The sequence below is a fragment of the Rhinoraja longicauda genome, chromosome 3 (genome assembly GCF_053455715.1).
Source record: "Rhinoraja longicauda isolate Sanriku21f chromosome 3, sRhiLon1.1, whole genome shotgun sequence".
NCBI lineage: Eukaryota > Metazoa > Chordata > Chondrichthyes > Rajiformes > Arhynchobatidae > Rhinoraja > Rhinoraja longicauda.
This window is the reverse complement of record NC_135955.1, coordinates 41,191,134-41,202,997: the sequence shown is the minus strand read 5'-3', so window position 1 is coordinate 41,202,997 and position 11,864 is coordinate 41,191,134. Positions and strand designations below refer to the sequence as shown.

At 38.7% G+C, this 11,864-nt stretch overlaps 1 protein-coding gene across 3 annotated transcripts in view; it reads right to left on the bottom strand.

Moving 5' to 3' along the window:
* Positions 1-6,872: 6,872 nt before the first annotated feature.
* LOC144591952 (FSD1-like protein) overlaps positions 6,873-11,864 on the bottom strand; it is a 55,227-nt gene continuing 50,235 nt past the window's right edge. For all 3 annotated transcript variants that reach the window (XM_078396010.1, XM_078396011.1, XM_078396013.1), the window contains 2 exons: positions 11,474-11,562; positions 6,873-10,053 (listed from right to left, as the gene is read on the bottom strand). In XM_078396010.1, coding sequence (XP_078252136.1) covers positions 9,931-10,053; positions 11,474-11,562 — 212 coding nt within the window. In that variant the 3' untranslated portion in view covers positions 6,873-9,930. The remainder of the gene's footprint in view (positions 10,054-11,473; positions 11,563-11,864) is intronic.

Sequence of the window (11,864 nt, the reverse complement as noted above, 5' to 3'; positions counted from 1 at the left end):
GTGGAAGCAAGCACTAAGGCCCAACTTGCCCACACCGGCCAACATGTCCCAGCTACATTAGTCCCACCTGCCTAACTTTCTTAAACATTGCAATAGTCCCTGCCACAACCACCTCCTCTGGCAGCTCATTCCATGCACGCACCACCCTTTGTCTGAAAGTTACCCTTCATATTCCTATTAAATCTTTTCCCTTTCACCTTCAACCTATGTCCTCTGGTCCTTGATTCACCTACTCTGGGCCAAGGACTCTGTGCATCTGCCCGATCTATTCCTCTCATGATTTTGTACACCTCTATAAGATCAATAGATGAGTTTGGAGGAGGTGCAAATGAACCTCTGCCTCACTTGAAAGGACTGTCGGAGTCCCTGGATGGTCGAGGGAGGAGGTATGGGGACAGGTATTGTATCTCCTGCAGTCGCAGGGGAAAATACCTGTGGAGGTGATGGTTTGGGTGGAAAAGGATGTTAACCAGGGAATTGTGGAGGGAACAGTCTGCGGAAAGCGGAAACCTTTCTTCCTACACATTTTGTCTGCCATAATGTAAAGTTGTGAACATTAAATATACACTTAAGGGCCTGTCCAACTTAGGCGATTTTTTAGGTGACTGTCAAAGTCGTAGCAGATCGCTGAAATTTTCTTTTACCCTACGACAATGCCGAGTCAGGTCGATACAAGTTACTTTTTTGTGAAACTAGCACCTGGCTAAGAGATTACACCGTCTTCGGAAACATCGCAAAATTTCCTTGCTCATCAATGCTTCTCCGGCGTTCTAATTTTTGCTGAAATCACTGACAAGTCTGTAATTACTTGAGAGTTTTGAAATATAACATCTTGCCTGGGTTACTTGAAAACCAGGCATAAACTGGATTGACCCAGTTTACTAATAGCAGTATTAAGAAATTTAATTTTAAACGTGATTAAATGGATTTTTGTGCGAGTGTGGGCATTCTATGAAAATGTACAGGAGATGCATATCTGGTTTCTGGGTTGCATATCTGGGTCGGGAGCCTATTTTTAAAGTAATCGCTGATGGCCATAAACATCGCAAAATTCCCACGCTTACCTGACCGTCAAACTGTCGCCTCCAATCTACCTGTCAAATGTCCTGACGGTAAATAAATTAGTTAAACACAAGTATTTTATGGTATCTTCAAATGACTTTACTTAATTTAATATTACGTGCTTCTAAATACATCTGCATCAACCTAGCAAACCTGGGGACAGCATGCGACAGCGCCCGCAATAAGCAACGATACCTGGCAAGAAGGCAGCTGTCGCCGAGAAATTTCAATGTTTAACTTCTCAGCGACGCGCCGAGATCCATTACGATTCTTTGAAGACTCCTCACGATCATGCCGGCGACACCCCGGCGAACTGTCGGCGACAGCCTAGTTGCCGGCAGTCGCCTTAAAATTGCCTAAGTGAGACAGGCCCTTAATGGGTTAGAGGAGACACAAGAAACGAGATGCTGACATTTTGAGCAATTCTGCAATTCGCTGTCACAAAAGACAGTGGAAGCCAATTCACTGGATGTATTCAAGACAGTTATATATAGCTCTTAGGGCTAATGGAATCAATGGAAATGAGGAAAAAGCAGGGACAGGGTACTGATTCTGGATGATCAGCCATGATCATATTGAATGGCGGTGCTGGCTCGAAGGGGTGTATCAACATCTTAAGGGTTTGAATGATTTCCTTGAGGTGTGTACGAGTGTTTTACTTTGAGTGAAAATTGTTTTACACTCTCTCCATAGTACAGTGTGACTTAGAAGCAGGGAAGGTAAGGGCAGTATGAGACAGTTGACATGCCAAATGGGAGACTGTGAATAGCCTGCAGATCAGCATATGCATATAGATTTCACAGAACCCTTGCCCGTCACAAAATAAACGGTACTATTTAGCACTGATTGGTCATTTAGTACTGATTGGTCATAAAGGTATTCCCATGTCAAGGTAGTATAGCTAAAATTACGGCATGGAGTCGAAGAGATGATATTTAGGTGGGAGTTCCTCTTCAGATAGATACGTTTCATAGGGAAAGTGATGAAGAAGGCTTCTTGCCTTGTAAGTAGTGAAACAGCGATTTTACATTTGCAGAGTTCTGGATTAATGAAGTGAATGAACATGACACTAAAGAATGTAATTAAAGCCTTGACTGAGACCGAAAGGTATTCCCAGCTATTCTGATGGTTCACAGCAACCCTAGTTGGAGGCACAGGGTTAACGAATTTTGAGCTGTCCTACCAGAAGATGAGATAACCAGGGGAGCAAAGGTTTGTCATGGAAAGGAAAGAGTTTTTAGATGCATCGGAAAAAAAAATTGCACAAACTTAAAAATGAAGTAATTGATCGATAAAGGATCAATGATTAGGAAAAGGAGAAAGTAAGTATTGCAGTTAAAGTGGCAAAAAACAGAGATCAAGTAATGGTTAAAATCCTGCCTGATAGGGTTGTTCTTCAGCCCCAGTCGGTGAAATTAAATAGTGTTATATTAGTGAAATTAAATAGTGTTTTATTTCCCAAAAAGAAAATAGGGAACATGTATAGGAGGCTCAAGGGCAAGTCGCCTCAGAGCCATGTCACAATACAAGTTCGGGGAATTGGGTAATGATTAAAGTCAATAACCAGAAACATGCCTTAGCTCCAAGATGGGCAAGTTCTGGTAACAAATACTGCAGTAAAATGTGCAGGAAAAACTAACTGGATTCATGTTTCATATTGCAAACAGGTGAAGAATCAGAATATGAAAATTAACTACCAGTTGGTAACCATAACTGTCATCAGTATGATCTCAGCCGATCAGAATGAAACTGTCCAGAAAATAAGCAAAAGAACTGTGAATCAAACTACATTTATGTTTTGGTAAACCGGTGGAATGCAACTATGGTTTAGTAAAACTTAATACAAGAAAGCGGGAACTGACACGATTAACATGGCGCAGTGCAGATTTTGATAAATTTGAAACAATGGCTTTTCAAAGTAATGGTTGTTACATACCTTGTGGTAACAAGGCAGGCCAAATTAGTTTAAGATATAGTAGGCGGGAGAGGAGGGGCGGTGAACAACACAAGACTTAAGAGGGAGATAAATATATGTTTTTATATATGGCTTATATGTATGCAGAAATAATTTGGTTAGCTGTTGAGTGTGTACACATGTGCCTATGCCCATCCATTCTGATGCAGGTATCACTTTTTAGCCTATCCCCTTCAACATGTCTGATATGGGCGAGTGGTACATTTTTCAGAATCATACCACTGTTCAGCCTGCCTGTATGACTTTCAGAAGAGCTGACGGTTCTCATTGGAAAGGTTGTTACGGAAGGGAGTTCCACAAGTGGAAATCAGCAAGGTACCCCTTAAACACTTTCTTGAGGTGGTACCAGCCCAAAAACAATTGTTCCTGACATTCCCCCTTCTTCCTTACTATACTTCTGGCAAAAGGGGCAATTTGCCTTATCAGGCAACAGAGGAAAGGCCACATGGGGGAACAGTTTGTGCCAACAACATTTAAATGGCTCCGATGGCCTTCATCAATCAGAGTATTGAGTATAGAAGTTGGGAGATCATGTTGCAGTTGTACATTGGTGAGACCGCATTTAGAGTATTGTTTTCAGTTCTGGGCACCATGTTATCGGAAAGATATTGCCAAGCTTGAAAGGGTCAGAGAAGATTTACAAGGATATTGCCAGGACTAGAGGATCTGAGCTAGGGAGAGGTTGAGTGGGATTGGTCTCTATTCCTTGGAACGCAGGAGGATGAGGGGTGATCTTGTAGAGGTGTATAAGATCACGAGAGGAATAGATCGGGTAGATGCACAGAATCTCTTGCCCAGAGGACATAGGCTCAAGGTGAAGGGGAAAAGATTTAATAGGAATCTGAGGGATAACTGTTTCACAAAGGGTGGTGAGTGTATGGACCGAGCTGCTGGAGGAGGTAGTTGAGTCATGTACTATGGCAACATTTAAGAAACAGTTAAGACAGTTACATGGATAGGACAAGTTTGGAGGGATATGGACCAAACGCAGGCAGGTGGGATTAGTATAGCTGGGACATGTTGGCCGGTGTGGGCAAGTTGGGCCAAAGGGCCCGTTTCACACTGTATCACTCTATATGATGGTACACATATGAAATAGTCACATTATGGCCCTTTATTGTTCAACTGGAGACCTTATTCAGGACACCTGGTTTCTCCTCTCGGTAGAAACCTTTACTGCCGACAATGGTACTACCTACATTGTTTGCGACCATAAAGCTTATGCCTGGTTGCCTCAGGAATGGTCAGGTTCCTGTTATTTGGCCTCTGCGGTGCCTTTCATTTGTCACTCCACCTCCTTTTCAGAAACATACTCTCCATCAACACATGAAAAGGGCTTTCACTGAGATTGAAAGATTCTTTGCTATTGCATTTCCATGGTACGGGAAAGCAAGGGTGAAGAGAAAAAGCATCAATCTAGCCTCTGCATTAGCAAAAGTTACCAACGGATACCTTCATAGCCTTTAAAGAAATAAATGAAGAGATAGTGGCCATCTGGACAATTGCTCTGCAGAAACAAATAGCTTTGGATTTCCTCAAAGCGGAAAGAGGGGGAACATGTGTTATCATAGGATCTGAATGTTATACATATCCAAAAAGAGACAGTCATGATACCTGACAGCAATAAGAGGGGACAGACATAAAAAGCTAGAGTAACTCAGCAGGACAGGCAGCATCTCTGGAGAGAAGGAATGGGGGACTTTTCGGGTTGAGACCCTTTGTCAGACTAGTTAGGGATAAGGGAAACAAGAGATATAGATGGTGATGTGGAGAGATAAAGAACAATGAATGAAAGATATGCAAAAAAAGTAATGATGATAAAGAAAACAGGCCATTGTAAGTTGCTTGTAGGGTGAAAATGAGAAGCTAGTGCGAATTGGTTGGGGAGGGATAGAGAGAGTAGGAATGCTGGGGCTACCTGAAGTGAGGGAAATCAATATTCATACCACTGGGTTGTAAGCTGCCCAAGCGAAATATGAAATGCTGTTCCTCCAATTTGCATTTAGCCACACTCTGACAATGGAGGAGACCGAGGACAGAAAGGTCTGTGTAGGAATGGGAAGGAGAATTAAAGTGTCCAGCAACCGGGAGATCAGGTTGGTTCAAATGGGCTGAGCGAAGGTGTTCCGCAAAACAATTGCCCAGTCTGCGTGTAAGTGTGCAAGTGAACCTCTGCCCAACCTGAAAGGACAGTTGAGGACCCTGGACAGAGTCACGGGAGGTGATATGACGACAGGTGTTGCATCTTCTGCGGTTGCAGGGGAAGGTACCTGGGGAGGAGGTGGTTTTGGATTAGTAAACCAGGGAGTTGCGGAAGGAACAGTCTCTGCAGAAGGTGGAAAGTGGTGGAGATGGGAAATATGGCTAGTGGTTGGTGGTGGCGGAAATGAGGGATATGTGGTCTCTGTGATGTTGGGCAATGGGATGGCTGGGTTTGATAAGAACCTCCTTGGTGCAAGGGTTAACAGTTTTTCCTATCATCCTAGCGTTGTGTGTTGTTTTTTTGCTTTTTAAATGTTGTCTGAGGATGATGGGACAAAGTTTCCCTTTTTCTGAAGGAATGGACTTCATGCATCTCTGGACAAAGTGCAGCATTTTTGGGGGAAAATCTAGAACGACAGCTGTACTTGGGCAGCCATTATTTCCTCTTGTTGGTATTCACAAAGGAAACAGATTTTGCAGTTGGTAAATTCATTGAAAGGGTTGGTGAAAGTCTAGTGCAAATCTCTATGAATGAGATACTCTATGCCTTGATAGGCTAAAAGATGTATAAATCCCCCTGGTTGGATGAGGTATCTCAGGCTACTGCTGGGTGCAAGGGAAGAGATTTTGAAGGTACACGAGCAGCCCACCTTCACCCAGCAAGAGGTAAATATCTTGAATGCACTGCCTGAGCGAATGGTTGATATTGGCTCACTGATGGCATTGAAGTGCCTGGACAAGCACTTGGCACAGATCTATAATCTGAAAAAGGGATCGATATGGAAGGGTTCCCACAGGTCAGCATGGACAAGTTGTGCTGCATGGCTTGTTTCCATGCTCTATGATACTATCATAATTGTGAGGTAGGCCTGGACTCCCAACAAATGTGGAAATCTCAAACTTCGGAGTCTTTTGCCATTTGCTGACTGCAATCCCATGTTAAATTTGTGTTCCATTTAATAGCTACAAAGAGGGGCAAGTTTCAGATTACATTTTTGATTTATTGAAATGTTTAAATGTAAACACAAATGTAGCAAAACCAGATTTGTAAAGAAAAACTCCCATTTATGCAGTTCTGCAGTTAGACACAACAATAAAATAATTGCCAAAGCAGTGACTATAAATTTCAATGGAGGCAACTCCAACAAGAATCATACTAGGCCTTAAATCAAAACAAAAAACATAGAAAGTATGTTGTGCCATGCAAAAGATTATATAGATCAATACATTGCCACTTACAAATCATTGGATACTAAATTGTAGTTGCAGCCTTGACTATACAAACTCAGATTAGACTGACAATGCAGAGATCAATACCCTAAATTCATGGACTTGAAATTAAAAACCTATGTACTGATATCATAGAGGTAAAAGGTAATAAAATGCATACCATTTTGAGGTCTATTGCAATCTATTATTAAATGGGGTAACATACCATAAATGCAATTAATTTATCTAATAGTTTTCCAGCTCACCCAAACTTATTAAACTGACAACACGAATGAAACAAGATCATGACCAGAATTTGCCCCCTTCTTCAAGAGCCGATCATTGGGTATTAAGCAATGAGTGTCTTTGACATGCTCCCTCCCCATCACCAATTTGATTAAAATAAATGATGCAATATAAACAGTTGTTTTAAAGTAAGTTTTATTGTGTAGATGGCATGGCTACCTTTTTGCTGTTTATTTGGTAATTTCTCTAACCCTGAGTAAATTAAAACTATCCTTATATATAAACATCTGTCACGCAGGCTCTTTCTTCCTAGTTTTACAGTCTTGGGGGTTGGTAAATCATTCCATCTTAGCAATAAGAAACAAGCATAACATTAAAATGGGGAAGACTTATTTAAAACAAATATTGTTCACTCAGTAGGATCTAAACCATATGGTTGAAACTGCATCGATTATGGTCTTTGTGGAGGACAGGGATTATGCAAGACAGAGAATGGGGTTTGTTTACTTTTGCAGTGAATTCTCAATAGATCACATGATGTTCATTTATAACCGTACTTTGTTGCAGTCTGCAAAATTACAGCTCATGTATAAGTTAGAGATCACTTTGGCCATCAACAGGCAATTCCTGTGAATTTACAGCAACCAGGACAGTCACAAACCCACCCAATGCAGTGAGATAAAGCAGAATTACCTGCTACAGTTCAAAAATACAACAGCACACAGTTCAAAATATAGCATTTGTTGCAGTAAAGCAGAATCTATTTTTAAAATAGTACTGTTTGATGATATTATGCAAGTTAGATGGTAATTACAAGTAATAAATATTTAGCTGAAACAAATAGTTTCTTGATCAGTATCTTCTATGTAAAACCTTCAAGTGGTTCAAAAATTGCTATCATCATATTTCCTTTTGTAAAGCCAAATGCATGAACCGTTTAACAGATTATTCAATTTATTCAACATTAACTGGAGTATGGTTGGATATTTGCAGCATTAAAATGTGATAAGTCTGAACTGTCTGCTTATTAAGTGTCGTTTATCATTTTATTCACCCCAGAAAATAAAATCAAGCTTGTTTGGGCAAAGACTAATGCTCACATTCTAGGTGATATCATTCTGGAGGAATTAATACATACAAGGGATACTTCCCAACAACTATAGACCATAAATACAAAATTATTCAACTATACAATGAAAACAAAAGATATCAATGAATAATTAGTCTGGTAGAACAGATTACACAAAGAATAAGCACTTACTGATCAAAGGTAATCAAATTCTTCACGGTAATATTCTTCAATAAGATCACTTGTAATTATACTTTTTTTTGTACTTTAACATTTACAGAGAATCCTTTTAAGCATCCATGCAATATTGATGTTTCGTGGTTCAAGGATGCAGCAGATTTATTTCAATAATTTAAAAATCCTCAGTTTGATATCCTATGCTTCATTAAATGAAAATCTGACTTTATAGTCTTGACAAAACATTTTTTTGTTATTACTGACCGAAGTACAGATAAAGATGTTCCAGTGCTGAGCTATTTGCCTTCCGGCAATATTAAACCTGCAATCATTTGCCTTGCTCATAGCTCGAAATAAATGGTTCTTCCAATTTCTCTCCCGTTATCTTTAATTATAGAATACCGATTAAGATACTTTAGGTAAACTAGTAAAACCTAACCCTAACCATTTAGAACCATTACAAAACAGTAATGCAAGTAAATAAATCGAATGTTAATACAATTACCCCAGTGAAGGTGGAGAGTGAGAAACTGGAATGCAAATAAACATCTGACTGTTTTAAAGTGCTTACGACTACTTGAAATGATGCTTAATTCACATTTTACGAGAGCATTTATTTTCAAACAAATGACCTAAGATTGGAGATATGATGTGACCAACTGTTTATGAATAATCAAAATTAGACCCAAAACTCAGATTCACCTGTTCCAACAGGAAAATCAAGGCCTCTTGGTATCCTATCTTGCCCCATGAAGCTGTGAAATGTGAGCGATGAGCTCCCAGCAATAGAAATTCATTTTTTTGCAGACTGAATTGGAGGTGATGATTAAAGATATGCTGAAAATGGCTTACAACACAGATTAATGTTGTTAGAAAAACAAGTTGTCTATGTCGGATGAAACCCAATGGACAAAATAGTAATACTAGTTGATCAATTTATCCATTATGCAACAAGGATAAATGTCAAGAATTATTTTACAGGATGCTCGTCCATCTGACAACTTCGTGAAGCCGTGGCTTCATAGGCACTAATATTAGACCAAGGGAGCATGCACACTGTATTATAGAGAAGCTACAAGTTTTTTTTTTTTATACACACTCAGGCAGATCAGTTGTCATCCACCTTTACTGACTGCTTCAGTGCATTTTCATTCAAGTGATATGCAAATTTACCATTTAACAGGTTTAACAGTTCTCAATGCTAGTTGATATAGCTTAGGAAGCACACTAACGGATTCCAGCTTTTTTTATTCATTGGTGAAGTCCAACTCTGAATCCAATGTGTTTAGAAATTCAGCTGTTGTGCAGAAGCACAACTAAACTAAACAGTTTAGCAGATTCCCTTAGCTTGAATAAAAATCTCTCACTAGCAACATTTTTATAATGACCATTTATCTTGGAGGTTTTATATTCCCTTAATTTACACTTCAAATTGCAATAAATAAACATGTACAAGCTGAAAGAGAAGTTTAAACATCATGCTTTGGTGTTCAGTTTTGTGCAATCATTGCATTCAGCTTGATTACAAACCGTTCCAATTCAATCAATTCCTGGCAACATAGCCAAATTATCCCACCCAGAAGGAATGTTACATTTCTCCACCATAAGTCAGTTTTATAAGCCAAGCCTAAGAATTAATCTAACTCCTTTTGTGATTTTTACATGTTCCTTCCAGCTAAAGGAATAATAGTACAGAGTGCACAGAGGATAAAATCTTTAAATAGTGAGTGTAAACTATATATAAATGTATTATTTTGAAATTCATGAGGACGTGGACTTGCCAACTATGGATGTTACCCTGAGTTACAATTCAGCATTTGTACAGTACCTGCTGAAAATTTCCGCCGTAACTGGGTGCATAAGAAACAAAGAATGGAATTGGTCCATCGTATCCAGGCTTCCATTGCTTGTACGATAAATTTTCAAATCAATGAGAAACTAACAAACAATAAATCACACCACTCCATGTAGGTTAGTCTCACACACTTCGTTACTGAGCAAGAGTAATTAAACTGTTCGCAGAGTTGCTTAATTCACCATTGCCCTTCTGGAAGGATTTTAAAGCACTTGGTACTTGTAGTCCTGTGTATAAACATAGGCCACCACACCAGACCTGCAAGTGGATGAAAATGTCAATCAATTTCACAGAACATTTCCTATAGTATACAATTGACACATTTACTCACCACTATTGCAGCTCATTTAAAATGCTCTGGTATTGACAGGAGAACATTACATTAAAGCAGCATGCAATAGAGAAAACCACTTCACCTCCCACATCTGTGCCTGTTCTCCATTTTAGCAACACTCTCATTCCACCCACCAGCCTTTTCTCCATAGTCTCATGATATGTTTATTTGTAATTCATTTACCCAATTCCTTCAAACACCTTAATGGAAACTGCCTCCACCATGACTGCAAGAATAGCGTTCCATATTCCATTCTCTTCTCTTCAATTTTACACTTGATCTCAATTCCTTGATCCTTTCACCAAGTCAACAGCTTCTCACTCTACTCTGTCCAGACCCTTTCTCATTTTTTACACTTTATAGTTTCCGCTCATCATTCCCTTTTCGACAAAAAACAAACCCAGCCTCTAATATATTCTTATAACTGTATTCCCTCATCGTAGAAATCTGGTCTCTTACATGTGATCAGAATTGAACACAATATTTCAGCTGTGGCTGGACCATGTTGTCTGAGGGTTCAGTATAACATTTCTGCTTTTTTATTCTCTGCCTCTGTTGATAAAGCCCAGAATCATGTATGCGTTTTCAAATTTGCTCTGCCACTTCAATGATTTGTACATATCCCTGGCCTAACCTAGTACATCCCTTATAGAACAATATATTGCCTCCTCCTTTAAAAAATATCAGCTCATTTATTTCATTAAACTTTATCTGCTATGCCTTTCCCCGTTGTATCTTGTTGCAATCTATCACCATCCTCTAGACAGCTGACATTACCAACAAGTTTTTTGACACATACATAGAAAGTGTGGCTTACAGCCTTTAAGTCTAGGCCTATCTAGACACTATCTGGGAAAAATCTTTTAACTTGAGAACAGAAAACTGTTCATTTGTAAAATTATTTCAATATTTTGTATATATACTTAATGACAAACATTTAATGGATCCAAGTTGCCAAAAAGAGCATAATCTTAAATTTTGCATATTAATATTAAATACATTTTCATGTACTAATTTTTATAAACTTTTCTCTATTGTGTAAATGATCAGGTGTATTTCTATAAAATCAAAATTGTTTTACCACTAGATGCAAGATTCTAACTATGCAATTTACAAATAGTTATCCAAAACTGTCCTTCAGTAAAACACTGAATACTCTATATGTACTTTGGTATTCGTAATATCATGGCTGAGTTTACTTAGAATAATTTATTGTATATTAATTTTAATTTTTGTTGTTGTTGCTTCCATTGTGCCTGAAAAGCTGCATCAAGAATAATACTGTTTCAGTTCATATCTAAATGCATATGACAAGCACTCTTGAACCCTTGATTCGTCACTTACCATAAATGCTGGAATTATTGGTTGAGTAAATTTTGTCTTGAAAGTATGTAATAATTGCTTTGTATCAGCATTATAAAAGGAAATTTGACCTACAAAATTGAAATGCAAATTTAGAAGGGAAACTAAACATGCACCAGATCATCAAGTGAACTAAAAAAAAGATAACTTCCACATTAACTTACATACAATTATATATATATATACAGGAACATTTTGAGGGACTCAATGGAGTTACATAAAGTAAACAGAAAACCAGCTCAGGAAGCACCATTTATGATCAGACAGAAGCAGGGGAATTTATTATGGGGAACAAAGACATGGCAGACGAGTTAAACCTTTACTTTGGATCTGTCTTCACTGAGGAAGATACACACAATCTCCCAAATGTTCT